The 25,068-nt window shown below is 43.1% G+C and overlaps 1 protein-coding gene across 2 annotated transcripts; it reads left to right on the top strand.

Annotated features, from left to right (window-relative positions):
- Nucleotides 1-223: 223 nt before the first annotated feature.
- LOC118361064 (methylenetetrahydrofolate reductase-like) lies at nt 224-16,980 on the top strand. Of its 2 annotated transcripts, none has more exons than XM_035740805.2 (13): nt 224-400; nt 983-1,112; nt 1,389-1,643; nt 1,757-1,995; nt 8,775-8,885; nt 10,215-10,408; nt 10,741-10,991; nt 11,303-11,437; nt 11,667-11,847; nt 12,027-12,209; nt 12,650-12,751; nt 12,849-12,968; nt 13,421-16,980. In XM_035740805.2, exons 3-13 carry the CDS (start codon nt 1,393-1,395, stop codon nt 13,682-13,684), a joined length of 2,031 nt encoding a protein of 676 aa, XP_035596698.1. In that variant the 5' UTR covers nt 224-400; nt 983-1,112; nt 1,389-1,392; the 3' UTR covers nt 13,685-16,980. The 2 variants fall into 2 exon arrangements, with proteins under 2 accessions (XP_035596698.1, XP_035596699.1); XM_035740806.2 differs by lacking the exon at nt 224-400 and adding an exon at nt 500-741.
- Nucleotides 16,981-25,068: the final 8,088 nt, after the last annotated feature.

Raw genomic sequence — 25,068 nt, 5'->3', positions numbered from 1 at the left:
TGGCTTTGCTGGCATGCATCCCAATTTTTTTTTGGGCCACCAAGATTCATGCTAAAATCGCCACTGTCCAATGTCTTAAGTAGTTAAACACTACTCCAACCTCGTGAAAGTGACAAACTGACGTTTTCAGATGCAGTTTCTGCCTACCTTCGTGCTCATACTGCTGGTTTTGGCTATACTGCTGCTGGATCAGCCTACCTGTCAATAATGAGTGATTTGGTGGATTTGGCGCGTGCGCACTTGGTCAAAAACACTACATAATTCCAGACAAGACATTGTTTTCGGTTGCTTGTACTTCATTATTTATACCTTTTTTGGAAGTACTTACCGGGCGTGACGGCAGTAAATGAAGATAATTGCTCAGCCAAACAGATAATTTCTCAGCCAAACTCCATATTTGGTTAGTAAATTCAAATATTTTTCCATTAACATGTGCAGAGCAGTCTTAACGGCTCGATCACACCTGCAGTGCAAAATGATATGCAACATCTGCTAGCTACTATTTCTGTCATTCCGTCTATGCACACAATGTGATGCATGCGTTCGATAAATCCAACTATCTACCACACATAACGCACTGCAACACAATGGTGCAAGGCAAACACAGCATTACATTCGACATGAATGTACCAAAACGTCAAACACTTTCGGTGTGATCGAGGCGTATTTTTTCATAGTCATCGTCTGTTTCCCCCTTTTTTCCCCCTTCAACGATTACGATGCAGTTGTGCGATAAATAGTGTGAGTAGATTGGAGCTCTGACCTCACATAAATTTGTATTTTTGTTTCAAAACGACTTATTTAAGCACCCAAAGATTAGCGCACATAACAAAGTCGTGACTCGTGTTTAATTGGGCTATTGTTTGAGCACTGAAATAAAACACCTCATAATGTGATGCCGGAGCTCCAGTACTCCTGCACTTCTCAACTCCATTGTAAATCATGGAGTTTCGTTTAATCGGCTATCTCCCCCTCTGCCCAGACGCTGGATCAGGACGAGGAATATAAGACCAGTCGCACGCTGTAGCAGCTCACAAAGCAGGCGAGCCTGTGAGAATATTTAGCTAACGTTACGCCTGCAGAAGAATTTGTGGAAGAATTGAGAGAAACAGGTAAGTTAGTTATGCATTTGTTGCCAAATGTTGTGCATGATTGCTCACGTTAACTAGCTAGCTAACATCTTTGTAACGTTAGCTGCTTTGTTTATTCTGTAAAGTGGATAACGTTAGCTAGCTAGCTAACTGTAATACATGCTGGCTGGCGTGTCTTTCAGTTGCACATGTTTTCGCCCGTGTGCGAGCGACTGTGTGTGAGAGTGAGAGAACTTCAGTGTAAGCTAACTCGTGATAGTTTGACTCCCAAACTTCAAACACTGTTTTTGGCTGTAGCATCATGGTGAATCAAGTGCAGAGAGTCGAAGACACATGGCGAACATGCAGCAAAAGCGACTCAAGTGGCGCGAGCAACAGCGGTTGCGAGAGTTCCAAGGAAAGCTCTCGCTCCTCGACGCCGGTGTTGGACACCGACCGCACGGACAGGCTACGGGACAAGATGCGCCGCCGGACGGAGTCGGGCGACCACTGGTTTTCCCTCGAGTTCTTCCCCCCTCGCACTGCAAGTGGAGCTGTCAATCTCATCTCTAGGTATGTAGCAGAAACTTTGGCTTTGGCTTAGTTTTGAGTTTGAAAACTATCACCTGTTGAAATGTATCACCTGCTAATCAATGCAAATTTCTCTCCCATTTATCCCAATTCAGATTTGATCGCATGGGCTCAGGGGGGCCCCTGTTCATAGACGTTACCTGGCATCCGGCAGGGGACCCGGGTTCGGACAAGGAGACCTCCTCCATGATGATAGCCAGCACAGCGGTCAACTACTGTGGCCTGGAGAGCATCCTGCACCTGACCTGCTGCAACCAGACCAAAGAAAAGATCACTGGGTACTTGAGCAAAGCCAAACGCCTTGGCCTGAAGAACATCATGGCTCTAAGAGGAGGTAGGGCCTTTTTGCATGGACTAGGGTGACATTGTACCCAGACCCAGTTCTAAGGTCGGTTTTCACTTTTTTATTTTCTTAAAGTGGAACTGACAGCGTTTTCATTACTTTGCAGCTCTGAAACTGACATTCATATCAGTCAAATATATCAAATTCGTTGTTTATGCTACAAAACTGACTTGAGAAATAAAAAATGTGGTTCTAGTTTACTCAACTTCATGATGTAGAGGAAGGCATTTTTTTGGCAGAATAGATGGATGCATTTTAATGCATGATTAATTAGCTAATTCACCAATACTATTCTTGGTAGTCCAACAAATATTGCTATCAATTTGTCTACCAGGCCAGCTGTGGTTTACAAAAACCTACAAATGTATCAAAGGCTGTGCATGTCAATACAATCAAAATAGCAAGAGGCATGGCAACAAGTCAGTCATAATGTGGCAAATAGGCTAAATTATCTATACTGAGCAAAAATATAAATGCAACATGTAAAGTGTTTCAGGAGCTGATATAAAAGATACCAGAAATGTACCATATGCATAGTTTTTATTTCTGTCAAAGTTTGTGCACAGATTTGTTTACGTCTCTGTTTGTGTACATTTCTCCTTTGCCAATATAGTCCATTCAACTCACAGGTGGGGCATATCAAGAAGCTGGGACCAGCCACTCGGAGGACTATTTCAATCTGTGATAAAGCCCTTTTTGGGGAAACCTCATTCTTATTGGCAGGTCCTGGTTCCCTAGTGGTGGGCCCATGCCCTCTAAGGCCCAGTCATGTGAAATCCATAGATTAGGGCTTGATGAATGTATTTCAATTGACTGATTTCCTTATATGGCTCTCAAATAAGCAAAGAGAAACAAGACATGCAGGTCAGTCAATGCGGAACATTTCAAGAACTTTGAAAGTTTCTTCAAGTGCAGTTGCAAAACCATCAAGCTCTCTCATGAGGATCACCACAGGAAAGGAAGACCGTTACCTCTGCTGCAGAGGATAAGTTCATGAGAGTTACCAGCCTCAAATTGCAGCCCAAATAAATGCTTCACATAGTTAAAGTAACAGACACCTCTAAACATCAACTGTTCAAAGGAGACTGCGGGAATCAGGCCTTCGTGGTCAAATTGCTGTAAAGAAGCCACTACTAAAGGACACCAATAAGAAGATACTTACTTTCTTTGGCCAAGAAACACTAGCAATGGATGTTAGACCGGTGGAAATCTGTCCTTTGATCTGATGAGAACAAATTTTAGGTTGTTTTTGTTCCAACCTCCGTGTCTTTGTGAGATGCAGAGTAGGTGAACGGATGATCTCTGCATGTGTGGTTCCCACCGTGAAGCATGGAGGTGGGGGTGCTTTGCAGGTGATTTATTTAGAATTCAAGGCACACTTAACCAGCATGGCTACCACAGCATTCTGCAGTGATACGCCATCCCATCTGCTTTGGCTTAGTGGTACTATCATTTGTTTTTCAACAGGACAATGACCCAACACACCTCCAGGCTGTGTAAGGGCTATTTGACCAAGAGCATGATGGGAGTGCTGCATCAGATGACCTGGCCTCCACCATCACCTGGCCTCAACCCATTTGAGATGGTTTGGGATGAGTTGGACCGCAGAGTGAAGGAAAAGCAGCCAACAAGTGCTCAGCATATGTGGGAACTCTTTCAAGACTGTTGGAAAAGCATTCCAGATGAACCTGGTTGAGAGAATGCAAAGCTGTCAAGAGAAAGGGTGGCTACTTTGAAGAATCATCTAAAATGTAAAATATAGTTATAATATTCTAAAATTAATTAAATATTTTCCTCCTCAATCTACACACAGTACCCCATAATGACAAAGCAAAACAGGTTTTTCGAATGTTTTGCAATTGTATTACAACTAAAAGGTACCTTTTATGTAAATAAGTATTCAGACCCTTTCCTTAGATTTTAAATTGAGCTCAGGTGCATCCAGTTTACAATAATCATCCTTGATGTTTCTACATCTTGATTTGAGTCCAACTTTGGTAAATTCAATTGCTTGGACATGATTTGGAAAGGCGCACACACACCTGTCTATATAAGGTCCCACAGTTGACAGTGCATTTCAGTGCAAAAACCAAGCCATGAAGTGGAAGGAATTATCCGTCGAGCTCAGACAGGATTGTGTGGTGTCACAGATCTGGGGAAGGAAGCAAACATTTCAGCATAATTGAAGGTCCCCAAGGACACAGTGGCTTCCATTATTCTTAAATGGAAGAAGTTTGTAAGCACCAAGACTCTTCCTAGAGCTAGCTGCCCAGCCAACAGAACAATCGGAGGAGAAGGGTCTTTATAGAGTAGCGCCGGAAGAAATGAAAGCAGTATAACGGGCGCCTAACTAATTGTGCTATCGTGTGTATTTTTTTACCTAGGTTTTTTTTATTTTATTTTTTATTTTTTTGACATAAATGTTACTGCCACCATATCTTACGGCAAAAATAGCTTATGGATATCAGGACAGCCATCCCTCACCTCGGATTAGACAAATAAATATATATATATATTTATTCAGGAAGCACAGGATGTACTTAACACCCGACAAGGCCAACATCCCCATCGTTGGTAAGAGGAAAGAGAAGCAGGTACAGAGGACACAGTGGGGTGCCTCGTAAGGATCCGCAGAAGGCGAGTGGGAAAGCTGCCGTTACCGTCAATATTACTTGCCAACGTACAATCATTGGACAATAAATTAGATGAGGTACAAGTGTGAATATCCTACCAACTGGACATCAAAACTGTAACGTCTTAAGTTTCACAGAATCATGACTGAATGATAGTGATATTCAGCTAGCGGGATATACGCTGCACCGGCTAGATGGAGCAGCATTGGTGCACGAAATCTAAGGAAGTCAATAGATTTTGCTCGCCTGAAGTAGAGTATCTTATGATAAACTGTAGACCACACTATTTGCCAAGAGTTTTCATCTATACTTTTCGTGGCTGTTTATTTACCACAACAGACGGACGCTGGCACTAAGACCGCACTCAGTCCGGTGTATAAGGAAATAAGCAAACCGGAAACCGCTCACCCAGAGGTGGCGCTCTTAGTGGTCGGGGACTTTAATGCAGTGAAACTTAAATCAGTTTTACCTAATTTCTATCAACATTGTTAAATGTGCAACCAAAAATTCTAGATCACCTGTACTCCACATACAAAGCTCTCCCTCGCCCTCCATTTGGTAAATCTGACCACAATTATATCCTCCTGCTTACAAGCAAAATTTTAAAGCAGGAAGCACCAGTGACTTGGTCTATTTAATACAAACGTGTTTTTTAAAGTGGTCAGATGAAGCAGATGCTGAACTGCAGAACTGTTTTGCTATCACAGACTGGAACATGTTCCGGGATTCTTCCGATGGCATTAAGGAGTACACCACATCAGTCACTGGCTTTATCAATAAGTGCATCGAGGATGTCGTCCCCCACAGTGACTCCAACCAGAAGCCATAGATTACAGGCAACATTCACACTGAGCTACAGGGTAGAGGTACCGCTTTCAAGGAGTGGGACTCTAACCCGGAAGCTTATAAGAAAATCCCGCTATGCCCTCCGACGGACCATTAAACAGGCAAAGCGCCAATACAGGACTAAGATTGAATCGTGCTACACTGGCACTGACGCTCGTCTTGTGTGGCAGGGCTTTCAAATCATTACAGACTGCAAAGGGAACAGCCGCGTGCTGCCCAGTGACACGAGCCTATCAGACAAGCTAAATCACTTCTATGCTCGCTTTGAGGCAAGCAACACTGAGGCATGCATGAGAGCATCAGGTGTCCCGGACGACTGTGTGATCACGCTCTCCGTAGCCAATGTGAGTAAGACCTTTTCAACAGGTCAACATTCACAAGGCCGCGGGGACAGACTGATTACCAGGACGTGTGCTCTGGGCATGTGCTGACCAACTGGCAGGTGTCTTCACTGACATTTTCAACATGTCTGTAATACCAACATGTTTCAAACAGACAACCATAGTTAGTCCCTGTGCCCAAGAACACGAAGGCAACATGCCTAAATGACTACAGACCCGTAGCACTCACGTCCGTAGCCATGAAGTGCTTTGAAAGGCTAGTAATGGTTCACATCAACACCATTATCTCAGAAACCCTAGACCCACTCCAATTTGCATACCGCCTAAACAGATCCACAGATGATGCAATCTCTATTGCACTCCACACTGCCCTTTCCCACCTGGACAAAAGGAACACCTACGTGAGAATGCTATTCATTGACTACAGTTCAGCGTTCAACACCATATTACCCAAGACGGAGCTGCTCTTCCTCCCGGGGAAGGACTGCCCGTTCCATGATCTCGCCATCACGGTTGACAACTCCATTGTGTCCTCCTCCCAGAGCGCTAAGAACCTTGGCGTGATCCTGGACAACACCCTGTCGTTCTCAACTAACATCAAGGCGGTGGCCCGTTCCTAAGGTTCATGCTCTACAACATCCTGGGACTAAACACCTCACACAGGAAGCGGCGCAGGTCCTGGCACTTGTCATCTCCCGTCTGGATTACTGCAACTGCTGTTGGCTGGGCTCCCTGCCTGTGCCATTAAACCCCTACAACTCATCCAGAACGCCGCAGCCCGTCTGGTGTTCAACCTTCCCAAGTTCTCTCACGTCACCCCGCTCCTCCGCTCTCTCCACTGGCTTCCAGTTGAAGCTCGCATCCGCTACAAGACCATGGTGCTTGCCTACGGAGCTGTGAGGGGAACGACACCTCAGTACCTCCAGGCTCTGATCAGGCCCTACACCCAAACAAGGGCACTGAGTTCATCCACCTCTGGCCTGTACCTCCCTACCACTGAGGAAGTCAGTTCCCGCAGCCCAGTCAAAACTGTTCGTGTCTGGCTCCCCAATGGTGGAACACACTCCCTCACGACGCCAGGACAGCGGAGTCAATCACCACCTTCCGGAGACACCTGAAACCCCACCTCTTTAAGGAATACCTAGGATAGGATAAAGTAATCCTTCTCACCCCCCTCGTTAAAAGATTTAGATGCACTATTGTAAAGTGGCTGTTCCACTGGATGTCATAAGGTGAATGCACCAACTTGTAAGTCGCTCTGGATAAGAGCGTCTGCTAAATGACTTAAATGTAAATGTACCCTCAAAGCTTATCACTAAGCTAAGGATCCTGGGACTAAACACCTCCCTCTGCAACTGGATCCTGGACTTCCTGACGTGCCCCCCCCGCCCCCGCTGATCCTCAACACTGGTACCCCTTAGGGGTGCGTGCTCTGTCCCCTCCTGTACTCCCTGTTCACCCACGACTGCGTGTCCAGATACGACTCCAACACCATCATTACGTTTTTGCAGACGACACAACAGTGGTAGGCCTGCTCACCGCCTATAGGGAGGAGATCAGAGACCTGGCCTGGTGGTGCCGGGATAACAACCCATCCCTCAACTACTGCATGGCAAGCGGTACTGGAGCGCCAGGTCTAGGACCAAAAGCCTTCTCAACAGCTTTTACCCCCAAGCCTTAAGACTCCTGAAAGGTCTTTGTTTCTGGCCATCTTGAGCCTGTAATCGAACCCACAAATGCTGATACTCAACTAGTCTAAAGATGGGCAGATTTATGGGTTCTTTAATCAGAACAACAGTTTTCAGCTATGCTAACATAATTGCAAAAGGGTTTTCTAATGATCAATTAGTCTTTTAAAATTATAAACTTGGATTAGCTAACACAACGTGCCATTGGAACACAGGAGTGATGGTTGCTGATAATGGGCCTCTGTACGCCGATGTAGATATTCAATAAAAAAATCTGATGTTTCAACTACAATAGTCATTTACAGGATTAACAATGACTATACTGTATTTAAAAAAAAAAAATGTTGAGTTATTTTAATTGACAAAAAAAGTGCTTTTCTTTCTAAAACAAGGACATTTCTAAGTGACCCCAAACTTTTGAATGTGTGTGCAGTGAAACCTCTCAATCAACCAGTCTCTTAATCTTTTCAGGTGTATTTTGTGGCTTTTTGTGAACACTTTCTAAGGATCTAAAGTCGCGCTGTTGCTACTGCCGTTAGACAAACAGTCCACTTCAAAGTGAATGATGGCAGGTGCAAAATACTCATTTGCATATAGGCCTACTGTAGCTCGGATTGGCTCCTGAACAAGACTGACATTTTATTTACTTAAGTACCTTATTAATTGTGAAACGAACGGCCGCTTTCCCACTCTATATCGCTCTAGAATTTTCACACATGCCTTACTGTCAACTTCAAACGTTGTGAAAAATTGCCATATCAGTGCTCACTTCTCAGAATAGTAGCAAAAAAAAGCTTAACATTAACTGATTTTAATAAGATTTTATGTTGCTAAAACGCTGTCAGTTCCACTTTTTAATTGTTATTGTTCGGATTTGGGGGAGGGTGAGCTGATCCTAGGGACAACTCCTACACAGCATGGTTGGTCCATTTGTAGGAATGTTTGTGTGTTTTGAGGGTCACCCTGATATTTTGGAGAGAAGTTTCTGTTTGAATGCATGATTGCAGCCTGTTGCATCACTCTCACTCTGCAAGATCTTCACATTGCTGCTCAAGCTCTCGTCCTGTCACTCGCATTGGAGCCTTTTGCATCATTCACTCTTCAATATTTTTGGTTTGCATTTATGCTCCAGGTCTATTGGTTTATTTATCCAGGTCTTTCTCATTGAGATGACGTGTCTTATTCAAGAGTCTTGGCTAACTAGCTAGGACTCATTGTAACACATTCCCAGTAAACACCATGTTTTCCTGATCTCTTTATAGATCCTATGGGGGCTGACTGGGAAGAGGAAGAAGCGGGCTTCAACTACGCCACAGACCTAGTCAAACACATACGCTGCGAGTTTGACGACTATTTTGACATCTGCGTTGCCGGTACGTTTGAAGCTAAATGTATTTCTTTTTTACAAAGCGTCATCATATTGTAATTATATCCTATGTCAGGTAATTTGTGAAAGACTTTAAAGTAGGCTGTTGTACCTACTGATACGATGTGAGCATTTTATCACCCCAAAAACCATTTTAGCGCTACAAGTTGGTATAATGTGACCCACCACCTGGATTCGGTCCTATAGAGCAACTTAATTTTTTAAATATTTTTTTTTACATGGTATAAAAGTAGAGACTGGGAGTTAGACAATTGTATATCATACACTGCAGTTGAGGAACAAAGGGAAAGTGATTCTGCTTTGAAAGTTGATGAACTTGAAACTGTCCCTCTGAATGTTTTGGTACACATACTGGAGAGCTCTTTGTCTACGCTGATTCAGCATCGTTCACACCCTCCGAACAGTAGGCTTTAACTTGCAATGAAAAATGGCTTTCTGACAATGAGTAACTAATATCTGGAAATTGTAGCTACCGGTATACATGGCTGAACGCGTCTCCCTCTGTCATCGATGCCATGGTTGTCCTGCCTTTTAGTTTGACTATGTCATCCAGAGACCGGTGTGTTGTATAACAGCCCCCTGTTATCTTTTCGACTCTCTCCGCATTCGGGAATCATCTCCCTCTGTTTCCACCGTGCATTCCACTGATTTCAAAAACTGTCAACGTCTTCTGTGACAATGCTGTTAATTGACGTTTCTTCTGATGACTGTGATGGGGGAAGACTTCAATGATCCCCCCCTAAATCTTGTTTTTTTTCATAGTCTGATACATTTTTTTGATTAGTCCTAGAGAGACATAATGGCATGTCCTCCAGAAAGTAGTCCATCACAACTTTTTCCTGCTCCTCGATAGTGCTATGAACTTCAGGGCCGCAATGCAACACTTTCAGTTCTTCATGACATCTTTCCAAAACAAATGCCACGGTAGAAAGGATTATCCACACATACTGAGCAACTCCTGTTATAGACCGAAGCATGCTACATGGCAGACAATCCAAACTCATCTCTCGGGCATGTCCAGCCCATCTACTATCTCAGCCAATCATGGCTAGTGGGTAAGTTCCTGTATCTTTCCGTGGCTAAACCAAATAGGCTCGTAATAAAAACATCTTATTTATAGATGGCATACAAGTTTGTTAATAAGGCACATGAAAGTTCACACGTTCTAGAAGGCAATTCTGCCCCAAAAAACATGTTTTTTGTCAAATGCATCTCCTGTGAGGTAGTGATGTGTGACATGTATGCCTAGCTTCTTGAAACTGGTCACAAATGTGACCTCTACACACTGAGCATTAAAACCTTTTCATTGTGGCAGGCTACCCCACTGGCCACCCGGAGGCGGAGAGCTATGACGAGGACCTGAGACATCTGAAGGAGAAAGTGGACGCTGGCGCCGACTTCATCATCACCCAGCTCTTTTTCCGGGCTGACACCTTCCTCAAGTTTGTCAGAGACTGCAGGGCCATAGGAATCACCTGCCCCATCCTACCAGGCATCTTCCCTATTCAGGTACTGTTGGATATGGGCCTAAACTGGGGGGGGGAGCGTCTACTAAATGACAAAAACATGTCATGTTTGTGTGTGGAGTGATCAAAGGCTACATTTGTCAAAGGTTTAAAGGGAGGGGTAGTCTTTTTGAACAGAACATTCTTTCTAATGTGATAGCAAAGATGTAACAAATGACCAAGTACGCTCAATCCCATTCAAAACACATTTTTTTCTCATAATTGGACCATTGTCCCTTGGAATTTTTGTGAGTACATCAGTTGTATGGAGACGTTTGTTCTTTACATTTTGTTTTTCTGTCAGTACCTGAACCAGTAGGATTTGTGGTTTTCCAGGGCTACCAGTCTCTGAGGCAGCTGGTCAAACTGTCCAAGCTGGAGGTGCCCGAGGAGATCATGCAGGTCATCGAGCCCATCAAGGACAACGATGCGGCCATCCGCAACTACGGCATTGAGCAGGCTGTGGGTATGTGCCGCGTGCTGCTGGAGAGCGGTGAGGTGCCGGGCCTCCACTTCTACACGCTGAACCGCGAGGTAGCCACCATGGAGGTACTGCGGCAGCTGGGCCTGTGGATCGAGGACCCCAGGTCTGTCAATTGCGCTAGATTGGTTATCTTTCAAACACTTTAGGTTGCGCTTGATTTAGCTTACCCAGTATTTAGGGGGGAAACCTAAAACTAATGGCATGTTCGACTTCTGAGCTGTCATGTTTTAACACGTAGTGTGGGTACCATTTTGTAATCGTGTGTATTACAGCACTTTCATTAGACCTGGAACATTTAACAAAGATTTCACCATGTGAAGTAATTTCGAACTGGCTAGGTGTTAGAATGGAATACGCGCTGTCTTGCCTGTTCCTAGTACTGATGGAGGGTTTGGGGTCTACTTGGATTGCTAGGCGGACACTCCCCTGGGCGGTGAGCGCTCACCCCAAACGCAAAGTGGAGGACGTGCGGCCCATTTTCTGGGCCTCCAGACCCAAGAGCTATATCTACAGAACACAGGACTGGGATGACTTCCCCAATGGACGATGGTGAGCAACACTGGAGAAAAACTTCAGAAAGTTTGGCCACAATTTCTCATCTTGGCTAGTTTGTGGGTGTAAATGATGTTGTTCATTCAAGGCCTTTTCACACTACTGGACTGAGCCAAGCTATACTGTGATGTGAATCAGGGATGTATAACGTGAACAAGTACTGTATAATCAGTGAACAGGCAATGTCCCCAGGTCTTGTCAACTTGGCTCTGTGTTGTTATTTCAGGGGAAACTCGTCATCTCCGGCCTTTGGTGAACTCAACGATTACTACCTGTTCTACCTTAAGAGTAAGTCATCCAAGGACGCCCTGCTGAAGATGTGGGGCGAGGAGCTGACCAGCGAGCAGAGCGTCTACGAGGTCTTCACCAGCTATATCACGGCCCAGCCCAATGTTGCCGGACACAAGGTGACACCCGGACCTCTACACTTTGGCGTGAAAACAGACCGAAACTGAAACCTTAACTTTCTTTCATTAGGCGCCTCATAAATACAACCATGTGCATTATGACAACCACTTAAAACAAGAACCTAAACCCTTGACTTGCACTTTGCTCGGCTGATGTCTCCTGACCTCTCGTCTTCTAGGTGATGTGTCTGCCGTGGAATGACGACCCGCTGGCCCCGGAGACCAACTTGCTGAAGGACGAGCTGGACAAGGTAAACCGCAGGGGAGTCCTCACCATCAACTCCCAGCCCAGCATCAACGGCAAGCCCTCCTCAGACCCCATCGTGGGCTGGGGCCCCCCTGGTGGCTATGTCTTCCAGAAGGTAAAGTTCGGCGTCTGTGGTTTTTGGTGGATGACCAATTATGTCTTATTATATAACGGCTCATACATGCTTATATTACTGTACCTGCATGCTTAAAGTAACGTTTTCCCAAAAAGAATAAGGTAGGCCTAGTAAAAGGAGTGGGCAGGGGGATGTACACTTGGAACACTATTTAGAAATACCCATAAATCCTTTAGAATTATCAAGGATTACTTCTGGTTTAGCAAAATTAAGGCGGTCACAGTTTCTTTCTTATGTTATTATTGAGAGTAGGTTGATTCACAATCTTTCCTAGAAATGAAAGTGCATGAATAAATAAGTCTTGTGGTATTGTTGATCAGCAGTGGAGGTTTTTCAAACTTAACAGTTCTTGTATCACATGCATAGCAATCATGAGATGACATGAACCTTATGCTGTGCCACATTTACAAATCCAACAGGCTTATCTGGAATTTTTCACCTCAAGCGAAAATGTCACCGCTCTCCTCAAAGTGCTAAAGAAGTACGAGCCTCGCGTCAACTACCACATCGTCAACGTTCACGTAAGTTCTCAACTACAGGCATTACATCTACACATTTTTGTGAATTGGAACAGTTTGCTAGAATGATCTACTGGCTGATTTTTGTATCCATCTACAGGGTCAGAATACTACGAACGCCCATGACATGCAACCCAACGCTGTGACATGGGGCATCTTCCCCGGCAGGGAGATTGTCCAGCCCACCGTGGTGGATCCAGTCAGCTTCTTGTACTGGAAGGTAAGTTTAAAGGTCATCTCATTAACCTACTGGGCCCCTTCCAGGAACATTACCCTCTATGCACTTGTGTGAATATAAAGCAAATGGATAGGTGTAAGCAGTTCAGTGAAAACGCCTATCAGCAAGATGGAGTGTGCTCGGTTGTTTCTGGTTGTGGACTGTGCCCATGACTCAGATGAGTTTGTGGAATGGTTGTCATTTAGTTCTCTAACATTTTAAAGAGATTTTAGTGGAGTATGGTATTTGAAGTACAGTTTTGAACCCTCCACATCTTTTTGAGCTTGAGCGTTTGACACAACCTCCCGTGAAGCCTTTTCAAAACCAGAATTGTATGTGTAACTTCATCAGCAAGCTGTATCAGTTACCAGAGCTGTAAAGATTCATCTTTAGCGACACACCTGAACACCTTTCTGGAATGTGTTGAGTTAATTGTTCTCGCCTTCTTTTAATAGGACGAGGCCTTTGCCCTGTGGATCGAGCAGTGGGCCAAGCTGTACGAAGACGAGTCCCCATCACGTATGATCATCAAGTATATCCACGACAACTACTTCCTTGTCAACCTGGTGGACAACGACTTCCCTTTGGACAACTGCTTGTGGCAGGTCATCGATGATATGTTTGAGCTGCTTGACAACCCCCCGGAGGAGCAACCCGCGGAGCAACCTGCAGAGCAACCCAACGATGAGCAATCCGACAAGGAACAACCTGGAAAGTAACCATGGCGATAGCCACCAACTGAGCGACTTTTTTTTCTTTGGTGCTGCTTTCGATAACTTTTCACTCAACAAACACCAAAGTACTTAACTACAGTATTATACCATACAGTATATACTTTAAAAATATATACTTAAAAAAAATATATGTATATTATCTGGTGGCTGGATCTTAATCAAGAGATACTTCAGTGAATGAATACGATGACAAATACAGTGCATTTGGAAAGCATTCAGGCCCTTTCACTTTTTCAACATTTTGTTACGTTACTGGCTTGTTCTAAAATGGATGATCCTTTTTTTATTTACTCAATCTACACACAATACCCCATAATGACAAAGCGAAAACGTGATTTAAAAAATATTTGCACATTTATAAACAAAATAACTGAAATACCTTATTTACATAAGACCCTTTGTGATGAGACTTGAAATTGACCTCTGGTGCATCCTGTTTCCATTTATCATCCCTGAGATGTTTCTACAACTTGATTTGGAAAGGCACACCCATCTAAATAAGGTGCCACAGTTGACTGCATGTCAGAGCAAACACCAAGCCATGAGGTCGAAGGAATTGTCCGTAGAGCTCTGAGACAGGATTGTCGATGCACAGATCTGGTGAATGGTACCAAAAGAAATGTCTGCAGTATTGAAGGTTCCCAAGTGGCCTCCATCATTCTTGTTTGGAACCACCAAGACTCTTCCTAGGGCTGGGCATCTGGCCAAACTGAGCAATTGGGGAAGAAGGCTTTGGTCAGGGAGGTGACCAAGAACCCAACGGTCACTCTGTCAGAGTTCCTCTGGAAATTGGAGAACCTTCCAGAAGGACAAACATCTCTGCAGCACTCCACCAATAAGACCTTTATGGTAGAGTGGCCAAACGGAAGACACTCCTCAGTAAAAGGCACATGACAGCCCAATTGGAGTTTGCCAGAAGGCACCTAAAGGACTCTCAGACCATGAGAAACAAGATTATATTGTCTGATAAAACCAAGATTGAACTGTTAGGCCTGAATGCCAAGCGTCACGTCTGGAGGAAACCTGGCACCATCCCTACGGTGAAGCATGGTGGTGACAACCATCCCCACGGCATGAGGCTATCAGTGGCAGGGACTGGGAGACTAGTCAGGGTCGTGGGAAAGATGAACGGAGCAAAGTACAGCGAGATCCTTGATGAAAACCTGGTCCAGAGTGCTCAAGACCTCAGACTGGGATGAAGGTGAACCTTCACAACAGGACAATGACCTTAAGCACACAGCCAAGACAATGCAGAAGTGGCTTCAGGACAAGTCTTTGAATGTCCTTGAGTGGCCCAGCCGGAGCCCGGACTTGAACCCGATCGAACATCTCTGGCGAGACCTGAAAATAGCTGTGCAGCGGCGCACCCCATCCAACCTGACAGAGCTTGAGAGGATCTGCAGAGAAGAATGGGAGAAGCTCCCCAAATACAGGTGTGTCAAGCTTGTAGCGTCATCCCCAAGAAGACTCGCGGCTGTAATAGCTGCCGAAGGTACTTCAACAATATACTGAATTAAGGGTCTGAACTTATATACATTTTAAATTTTGAGAAAAATAAAATGTTTTGTCATTATGGGGTATTGTGTGTAGATTGATGGGGAAAAAAACAATTTAATCAATTAGAATGAGGCTGTAACAATGTGGAAAAATCAAGGGGTCTGAATACTTTCTGCCTGCATTGTAACACAGGGAAATGTTTAGTAATTTTTAAACCATTTTAATTGTGTTTGGTGTATCTATCTAAACGTATGTGGACACCTTCAAAGTAGTTGATTCGGCTAGTTCAGCCACACCCCTTGCTGACAGGTGTATAAAATGGAGCAAATAGCCGAGCATTCTCCTTAGACAAACATTGGCAGTACAGTGGCCTTACCGATAAGCTCTGCGACTTTCAAAGTGGCATTGTGATAGGATGCCACCTTTCCAACAAGTCATTTTGTCTAATTTCTACCCTGCTAGAGCAGCCCCGGTCAACTGTAAGTGCTGTTTTGTGAAATGGAATCGTCTCGGAGCAACAATGTCTCAGTCGCGAAGTGGTAGGCCACATAAGCTCACACAACGCGACTGCCGAGGGCTGAAGCACATAGCGTGTAGAAATCATCTATCCTCGGTTGCAACACTCACTACCATTTTCCAAACTACTTCTTGCTTCATGAAATGGGTTTCCATTGCTGAGCAGTCGCACACATGCCTAAGATCACCCTGCGCAATGTGAAGTGTTGGCTGGAGTTGTGTAAAGCTCGTCGCCATTGGACTGGAGCAGTGGAAACACGTTCTCTGGAGTGATAAATCACACTTCACCATCTGGCAGTCCAACGGGTGAATCTGGGTTTGGCGGATACCAGGAGAACGCTATGTGCCCCAATCTATAGTGCCAACTGTAAAGTTTGGTGGAGGAATAATTGTCTGGGGCTGTTTTTCATGGTTTGGTTAGGCCCCTTAGTTCCAGTGAAGGGGAAATCTTAACACTACAGTATACAATGACGTTCTAGACAATTCTGTGCATCCAACTTTGTTTCAACGTGACAATGCCCCCATGCACAAAGCGAGGTCCGTTCAGAAATGGTTTCTCGATCTGTGTGGAAGAACTTGCTTGCACAGAGCCTTGACCTCAACCCCATTGAACACCTTTGGGAAGAATTGGAACGCCGACTGCAAGCCAGGCCTAATCGCCCAACATCAGTGCCCAATCTCACTAATGCTCTTGTGGCTGAATGGAAGCAAGTCCCTTCAGCAATGTTCCAACATCTAGTGGAAAGCCTTCCCAGAAGAGTGGAGGCTGTTATAGCAGCAAAGGGGGGACCAACACCATATTAATGCCCATGATTTTGGAATGAAATGTTCGACGAGCAGGTGTCCACATGCTTTTGGTCATGTATGTACTTGAGGGTGAGAGAATGGTGGTATATTGGAAACTGTTTTTCATTATGTGAATTTAAGAGCTGTAGACTAGAGCATTTCGTAAGACTAAACTCTCTTTTAAACCAAAGTTTAAATAGAGAAATACAAGGATATTTCTCCTGACGAGTCAGGGTTACCAGAACACACAAGCATCGACAGACTTGATTTGTGATTACCATTGTAATCTGCCATAGACAATAATTGAAAATAATACACACTATGAGCTGCTGCTAAGATGTCACCTGAGGCCTTAACTAACAAGCATTTAAGCAGTGACCTCACTGCTTTTAATTTGTCTTTCTCTGTTTTATATTTATTACCGTTGTGCAACGTCAATTAAAAAACAAGCATACTTTACTTGTTGCAATGCTCAATTGCCACCAGCACAATGTGTGAGTCATTTAATTTTCTTCTCCCTGATGTGTACATGGTGGTTTACGCCAGGGGTTCCCAAGCCTTTTCACTCCTTCCAGTATTGGGGAACATCCTGTGCCCCCTTTGTGCACACGCCCCATTTTTATTTCTATGGGCACAAACACCGTTCTGGAGACACTGTTCATACCACTCTTGTTGGTGGAGAACATTTAGCACATTTGAAGCTTATTTACTGCAATTCTACACATTTTGTCTTGGGTGCAAATAATATTGTGTTTTTTTACAAGCACGTTTTCTTGCATTTCTATACATTTTGCCATGTCTAATGTGTATTCATGTGATATTTGAGTTCACATTTCTATCACTATCGGCAGATAAAAAAAATGTTTTTTCTAAAAACCTTTAACTGACCTGGGCTATTTATAAATGGCTCTCAATTTTGTAATTGCACCTTGTGCATTCTATTATAACTTTCAAGAGTAAGTTTAAAGCTAGACTGACCACCATGCTCTACAGTTTGGGAACCACTGGTTTACTCAGCTATACCTTTTTGCATGATAACGCTTAGTACAAAGTCCATGGGATCTCACCACCTGATGGCACAAGTTAGGGATTTCCCCTTGGAACATAAGCCTGTGACTTGTCAGAAAGGGATTGGATGATCCTTCTAGACAGATGTATCACTGCCCCTGTGGCCGACGTGAAGTCCAACCATATCCCACTGCATACATTGGATCAACTTATCTCTTGAGCCTGCTGGCCTCTAACCTACATAAAATGTACTGCACTTGCCTGGAGTCTAAGCATTAAGTTATGTTCAAATGTACAGTTGAAGTTAGAAGTTTACATACACCTTAGCCAAATACATTTAAAATTACATTTTTCACCATTCCTGACATTAAATCCTATAAACATTCCCTGTCTCAGAATAACAGTGGATTATTTATTTCAACTTTTATTTTATTCATCACATTCCCAGTGGGTCAGAAGTTTACATACACTCAAATAGTATTTGGTAGCATTGACTTTAAATTGTTTAAATTGGGTCAATTGTTTCGGGTATCCTTCCACAAGCTTCCCACAGTAAGTTGGGTGAATTTTGGTCCCTTCCTCCTGACAGAGCTGGTGTAACTGAGTCAGGTTTGCAGGCCTCCTTGCTCGCACACTTTTTCATTTCTGCCCACAACTTTTCTATAGGATTGAGGTCAGGGCTTTGTGATGGCCACTCCAATACCTTGACTTTGTTGTCCTCCATTTTGCCACAACTTTGGAAGTATGCTTTGCGTCATTGTCCATTTGGAAGACCCATTTGCGACCAAGCTTCAATTTCCTATTTGATATCTTGATGTTGCTTCAATATATCCACATAATTTTTCAGGTTTCATGATGCCATTTATTTTGTGAAGTGCACCAGTCCCTCCTACAGAAAAGCACCCCCACAACATGATGCTGCCATCCCCGTGCTTCACGGTTGGGATGGTTTTCTTTGGCTTGCAATCCTCCCCCTTTTTCTGCCAAACATGATGGCCATTATGGCCAAACAGCTTTATTTTTGTTTCATCAGACCAGAGGATTTCTCCAAAAAGTATGATATTTGTCCCCATGTGCAGTTGCAAACCGTAGTCTGGCTTTTTTATGGTGGTTTTGGAGCAGTGGCTTCTTCCTTGCTGAGCAGCCTTTCAGGTTATGTCGATTTTAGGACTTGTTTTACTGTGGATATAGATACTTTTGTACCTATTTCCTCCAGCATCTTCACAAGGTCCTTTGCTATTGCTCTGGGATTGATTTTCACTTTTTGCACCAAAGTTCGTTCATCTCTAGGGGACAGATCGGTATGAAGGCTGCGTGGTCCCATGGTGTTTATACTTGCGTACTATTGTTTGTACAGATGAATGGTACCTTCAGGCGTTTGGAAATTTCTCCCAAAGATGAACCAGACTTGTGGAGGTCTACAATTGTTTTTCTGAGGTCTTGACTGATTTCTTTTGATTTTTCCCATGATGTCAAGCAAAGAGGCACTGAGTTTGAAGGTAGGCCTTGAACTACATCCACAGGTACACCTCCAATAGGCTAATTGACATCATTTGAGTCAATCAGAAGTTTCTAAAGCCATGACAAAATTTTCTGGAATTTTCCAAGCTCATTAAAGGCACAGTCATCTTAGTGTATGTAAACTTCTGACCCACTGGAATTGTGATAGTGAGTTATAAGTGAAATAATCTGTCTGTAAACAATTGTTGGAAAAATTACTTGTATCATGCACAAAGTAGATGTCCTAACTGACTTGCCAAAAACCTATAGTTTTTCAACAAGACATTTGTGGAGTGGTTGAAAAACAAGTTTTAATGACTCCAACCTAAGAGTATGTGAACTTCAACTGTGTACCTCACCTGAGGGGCGGTAGGTAGCTTAATGGTTAAGAGCGTTGGACCAGTAACCGAGAAGTTGGAAAATCTGCCGAGATGCCCTTTATTTCTCCCAAAAGTCACTTTGGAAAAGAGTGCCTGCTAAATGACTAAAATGTAAGCTATATTGCTGCCATTGGTAGATGCCAACATGATTTCAATAGAACCCTGTTAGGCATAGTGGCACAGGATCAAAATATTCAACCCCCTCCTGTCAAAAACAAGACTCCACACCAGAGTCAACAAACTAAAAATAACAGAATTGAAACCTACTTGGCTGAACTCTTGTCAAAAGAGACTGACATGACCAACTGTTCTGGGGTAGTAGGAGTCTTCCCCTGGGTTTTAGATAACTGACCTGAGACAGGCTTTCACTATGTCTGGCAATGGATATCTCCTTAGGGTTATGCTGAAGCTCAGTCATTCGGTCTAATCTTAAGATTCCTTCATGCAAGGAAAAGGGTCTGTCTTAATGTGATTTATGGAGGGCCCAGGGGGGTCTCAGACCGCCTGAATGAGACATGAGTCCCCCTAAATGCAACATCTAACTTTGGGGGGAGAATTATTTGGAGACTAACTTAACCAGTCTGCAATTAAGATATATATATATATATATGCTATTTGTACTGCTAGTGAGAATTATTTAAAATAAAAGCTTATTCCAAATGAAACACCCCTACCTATGTGCACTGTTTAAAAACATTTTCTCCATGGCTGTATTTGTCATGCCTGGATAGTCCTCTCAAATATGGTTCACTCAGGCCTTTTAACATTTAAAATGTTCTGGTCTGTTTTACTGGGTGTATCTTCCATAGACACCAATGCATTACGGGCTGGGTCTGGTCTACTTAGTTTATTTCTAGTTCAATGAAAGTCAATGAACTGAGTGGGATATCTCACTTCCTCTTCTGTCTCTGGTCCCGTATTACAAACCCTTTTCAGGTGTCCAAACATTTCTTTCTACAGAAAAGGTCCTTTTGTCGGCAAGATGCATCATTTAATTCAGGCTGCAAGAGTGTAGACCCAATGACAATTGCCGAATGTCATTAAACTTTTTGGTGGTTTGTAACAGATGTCTCTTTCCATTAAATGGTGCTACTGCACAGTACACTTTCTGGATGCTGGAATTATTTTGGAGTGGAAGAACAGGTGTAGGTAGCCTTCTTTTTGAAGTTATTTGATTGACAATAAGAACATCATGACTGGTTGTGTTCACGACAAATTAAAAGGTAATAAAACATTTGACTGTTAAACGACATCTACTATTAGGCCCATGCATTAGGCCCATACATTCTTTTCACATGCACACAGAGGAGGTCCAATGGCAGAAATGGAGGCCCATGAATGTCACGGTATAATTTGCACTCTGTGTAAAAGCATGGGGCAGGCCACATGCTTGAAATATGTTGAAACCTGCACCAAGTCCTATATGGTAACCACCACCCACCCCCCAGGGTACTAGGAAACCAGATGATCATGATAGTGGAGAGGGGAACCCGGGAACCATGTTATGTAAGCATGAACTCACTGTGAACACACTGACAGATGTCTCCTGGAAGGATTACACAAGAAATGTCTGTTCCACCAGTTTCCATTACTCAGTGAAACTCATTAAACATGCCAATACTAGCCTGGAGTTGTCAGTTGGTAAAGGATGAATTATGCGTGTCAGTTGTTCAATGCTGAGTTTGCAAAATGTGATCTATACTAGCCTATAGGTACTAACCCTAAAACTGTCAGCGTGGCTCTTCTTTCACACTGTGTAGAAAACTCTCCTCTTGCGATGAAGCACCCTCTGCTGCAATTGGGCTACCTCATACTTATGTCATACTTCCCGGTCCCATACCTCAGCTAAACCTTTGGGGACTTGAACTTTAGACATACGGGACTGCAGAGAGTTCTTTATTCTAAATGTAGATGTAGTACTGGGGTTTATTCATTAGTGCACACCATCGTAAAACCTTTTGCCACAAAAAACAAGTTGCAACAAAATGTGCATTTCTTATTGGAGAAGTTCAGGTTTGTCCCTCCTCATTTTGGCCTGTTTGCTTCCATTTGGTTTCCAGTGAATAGACCCCTGTACTGTACAAGATCACCTAGAGACTAAGGCTGGAAGAAAGGATGTCCCAGATATCCAACATTCTTGAAAATGCAAAAAGGTTTATTTAAACACGGAAACCTTAAACTGGTCACTTACTCCATTTAACTTGAGTTATTATGCATCTGAACTGGCTGCAGTGACGGTGCATCTCACTTTAAACTGCTGCAGTTGTAGTGACTAAACTGTCCAATATAATTGTCCCAATACAATTTCCATCCTAATCCTTTAGCCATAATGATGAAATTATCGTCTTGACATATGTCCAGAGTTGAATTTAAATGGAAAAGTCATACATTTACAAAAATGTCAATAAATAAAGAGACGTTCTGATTTAAGGTGTAACTAAAAAACAAAAACAATGGCCAGCATTTCAGGGAAGGTTAAAACTAGTGTGTGCTGCCATTCTGCCACTCCCAGTAGGCCTTGGTGCCTATAGGCCTTCTAACTGTATTCCCTGTAGAGGGGGAGCACACATACTGTACAACATGAATTCATTATGAATTTGAAACACCAAAAAATGACATTCAAATTATTTGGCTCATACAAAACGTTTGGTAGATTTCCTTATACATGTCCATCATACTTTATTTTGTTTAAGTAAATGTGTGCCTACTTGTCATGTAATCATTCATGACCTCTTGTTTTTGATAGATTTTGCAAATGTTCTGCATATTGATATGGTGGAGATCTCTGAGGTTAAGTGAGTATAGGCTATATGTAAAGTAGATGTATCCTTGCATTCCTAGACAGAAACTATGCATGCTGGATGTCATTAGTCTATTTTGGTCCAGTGGTATAAGTTATACCATTTAAATATGGAGGCTGCCAGGTCAAATTAAGTTTCGCTTTAGACCTCTGGGGCTATTTTTGGTCACGATAAAACTGGAGTGAACAACACATACTCTAAAGTTGTTTTGTTATGCCTGTTGGTCTATGAAAACCAGAATTGGATGGATAAACTTCTTCATAATGTTGATTAAATAGAAAATACAGCCACAGGGGAGTCACAATGGGTAATGCCTTCTCATTGGGCACACCACGTCACATCAACATGGATCATTGGGAAATATCTTATTTGGTAGATGCTGTACGTTGATCAATGAGATTCCAACCTACAGTAGGGCAAAAAAGTATTTAGTCAGCCACCAATTGTGCAAGTTCTCCCACTTAGAAAGATGAGAGAGGCCTGTAATTTTCATCATAGGTACACTTCAACTATGACAGACAAAATGAGAAGAAAAAAATCAAGAAAATCACAATGTAGGATGTTATATGAATTTATTTGCAAATGATGGTGGAAAATAAGTATTTGGTCACCTACAAACAAGCAAGATTTCTGGCTCTCACAGATCTGTAACTTCTTCTTTAAGAGGCTCCTCTGTGCTCCACTCGTTACCTGTATTAATGGCACCTGTTTGAACTTGTTATCAGTATAAAAGACACCTGTCCACAACCTCAAACAGTCACACTCCAAACTCCACTATGGCCAATACCAAATAGCTGTCAAAGGATACCAGAAACAAAATTGTAGACCTGCACCAGGTTGGGAAGACTGAATCTGCAATAGGTAAGCAGCTTGGTTTGAAGAAATCAACTGTGGGAGCAATTATTAGGAAATGGAAGACACTGATAATCTCCCTCAATCTGGGGCTCCACGCAAGATCTCACCCCGTGGGGTCAAAATGATCACAAGAACGGTGAGCAAAAATCCCAGAACCACACGGGGGGGACCTAGTGAATGACCTGCAGAGAGCTGGGACCAAAGTAACAAAGCCTACCATCAGCAAGGGCATTGAAGATGAAACGTGGCTGGGTCTTTCAGCATGACAATGACCCCAAACACACCGCCCGGGCAACGAAGGAGTGGCTTCGTAAGAAGCATTTCAAGGTCCTGGAGTGTCCTAGCCAGTCTCCAGATCTCAACCCCATAGAAGATCTTTGGAGGGTGTTGAAAGTCCGTGTTGCCCAGCAACAGCCCCAAAACATCACTGCTCTAGAGGAGATCTGCATGGAGGAATGGGCCAAAATACCAGCAACAGTGTGTGAAAACCTTGTGAAGACTTACAGAAAACATTTGACCTCTGTCATTGCCAACAAAGGGTATATAACAAAGTATTGAGATAAACTTTTGTTATTGACCAAATGCTTATTTTCCACCATAATTTGTAAATAATTTAATTAAAAATGTGATTTTCTGGATTTATTTTCTCCATTTTTTCTGTCATAGTGGAAGTGTACCTATGATGAAAATTACAGGCCTCTCTCATCTTTTTAAGTGGGAGAACTTGCACAATTGGTGGCTGACTAAATACTTTTTTGCCCCACTGTATGTAAATAAGGTATTTCTGTTTTAAATGTTTTTATACATTTGCAAACATTTCTAAAAACCTGTTCTCGCTTTGTCAATATGTGGTATTGTGTGTAGATTTCTGAGGATATATATTTTTTCATCCATTTTAGAATAAGGCTGTAACTTGACAAAATGTAGAAAAGGGGGAGGGGTCTGAATACTTTCCGAAGGCGCTGTATATAGAGGTACATTATTAATCCCTAAGGGTAACATAGTAGTGTGTAGCCCAAACAGTTTGTATATTACAGACAGCTGTTACAGATACTAGTCAGCTGTACCGTCTCCAGACGAGTCTGACAGACGAGCAAAACAGATAACACCATCGTGAGAGTCTTATCTTTCCATGGAGGGTAGGCCAAACCGTTCGGACAGTACAGGCGATAATGTGAGAAGACCAATTTTCGGGATGTCTCATGGTCAGACAAACACCATTCTTGCGCTGGGACCTTTCACAGCAGAAGTGCAACAGGCTGATGCGGTGGATTGAGACACATCCAATATCTCCAGCTTAAATTGACAGATTCTTCTGGTCATTTTTCTTATTATGCTATATTAGATTTCCTGTTTTTTATCACCTGAGTTAGAATACCTCATGATAAGCTGCAGACCATACACATTTTTAATTTATTTAACTAGGCAAGCCAGTTAATAACATATTCTTATTTACAATGACTGCCTACCCTCGGCCAAACCCTAACCCTAACCCGGACAACACTGGGCAAATTGTGCACCACCCTATGGGACTCCCAATCACAGCCAATTGTGATATAGTCTGGAATCGAACCAGGGTCTGTAGTGACGCCTCTAACATCTGAGATGCAAAGTCTTAGACCACTGCACTACTCGAGAGCCCCAAAAGAACATGCTATTTACCAAGCAAGTTTTCATCTATATTTTTTGTAGCTGTCTATGTACCACCACAAACTGATGCTGGCACTAAGACCACGCTCAATAAGCTGTAAAGGGCCATAAGCAAACAAGAAAATACACATGCAGAGGCAGTGCTCCTATTGGCCGGTGATTTTAGTGCAGAGAAACTGAAATTTGTCTTCACCTCATTTTTACCAGCATTTCACCTGCGCAACTAGATGCGAACAAAAACCTCTAGATCAGCTTTGCTCCACACACAGAAATGCATATAAAGCTCACCCTCCATTTGGCAAGTATGACAAGAAACTCTATATTCCTGATTCCTGCTTACAAGCAAAAACTCAAACACTAAGGACATTTTAAGTGC

Source organism: Oncorhynchus keta, chromosome 28 (assembly GCF_023373465.1).
Source record: "Oncorhynchus keta strain PuntledgeMale-10-30-2019 chromosome 28, Oket_V2, whole genome shotgun sequence".
Classification (NCBI taxonomy): domain Eukaryota; kingdom Metazoa; phylum Chordata; class Actinopteri; order Salmoniformes; family Salmonidae; genus Oncorhynchus; species Oncorhynchus keta.
This window is presented reverse-complemented; position numbering and strand designations above follow the sequence as displayed.

Coding starts and splice junctions, on each gene's coding strand:
- LOC118361064 (XM_035740805.2), top strand. CDS start 1,393: ATGGTGAATCAAGTGCAGAGAGTCGAAGACACATGGCGAACATGCAGC. Junction 1,996..8,774: donor CATCATGGCTCTAAGAGGAG/GTAGGGCCTTTT, acceptor ATCTCTTTATAG/ATCCTATGGGGGCTGACTGG. Junction 12,210..12,649: donor GTGGCTATGTCTTCCAGAAG/GTAAAGTTCGGC, acceptor CAAATCCAACAG/GCTTATCTGGAATTTTTCAC.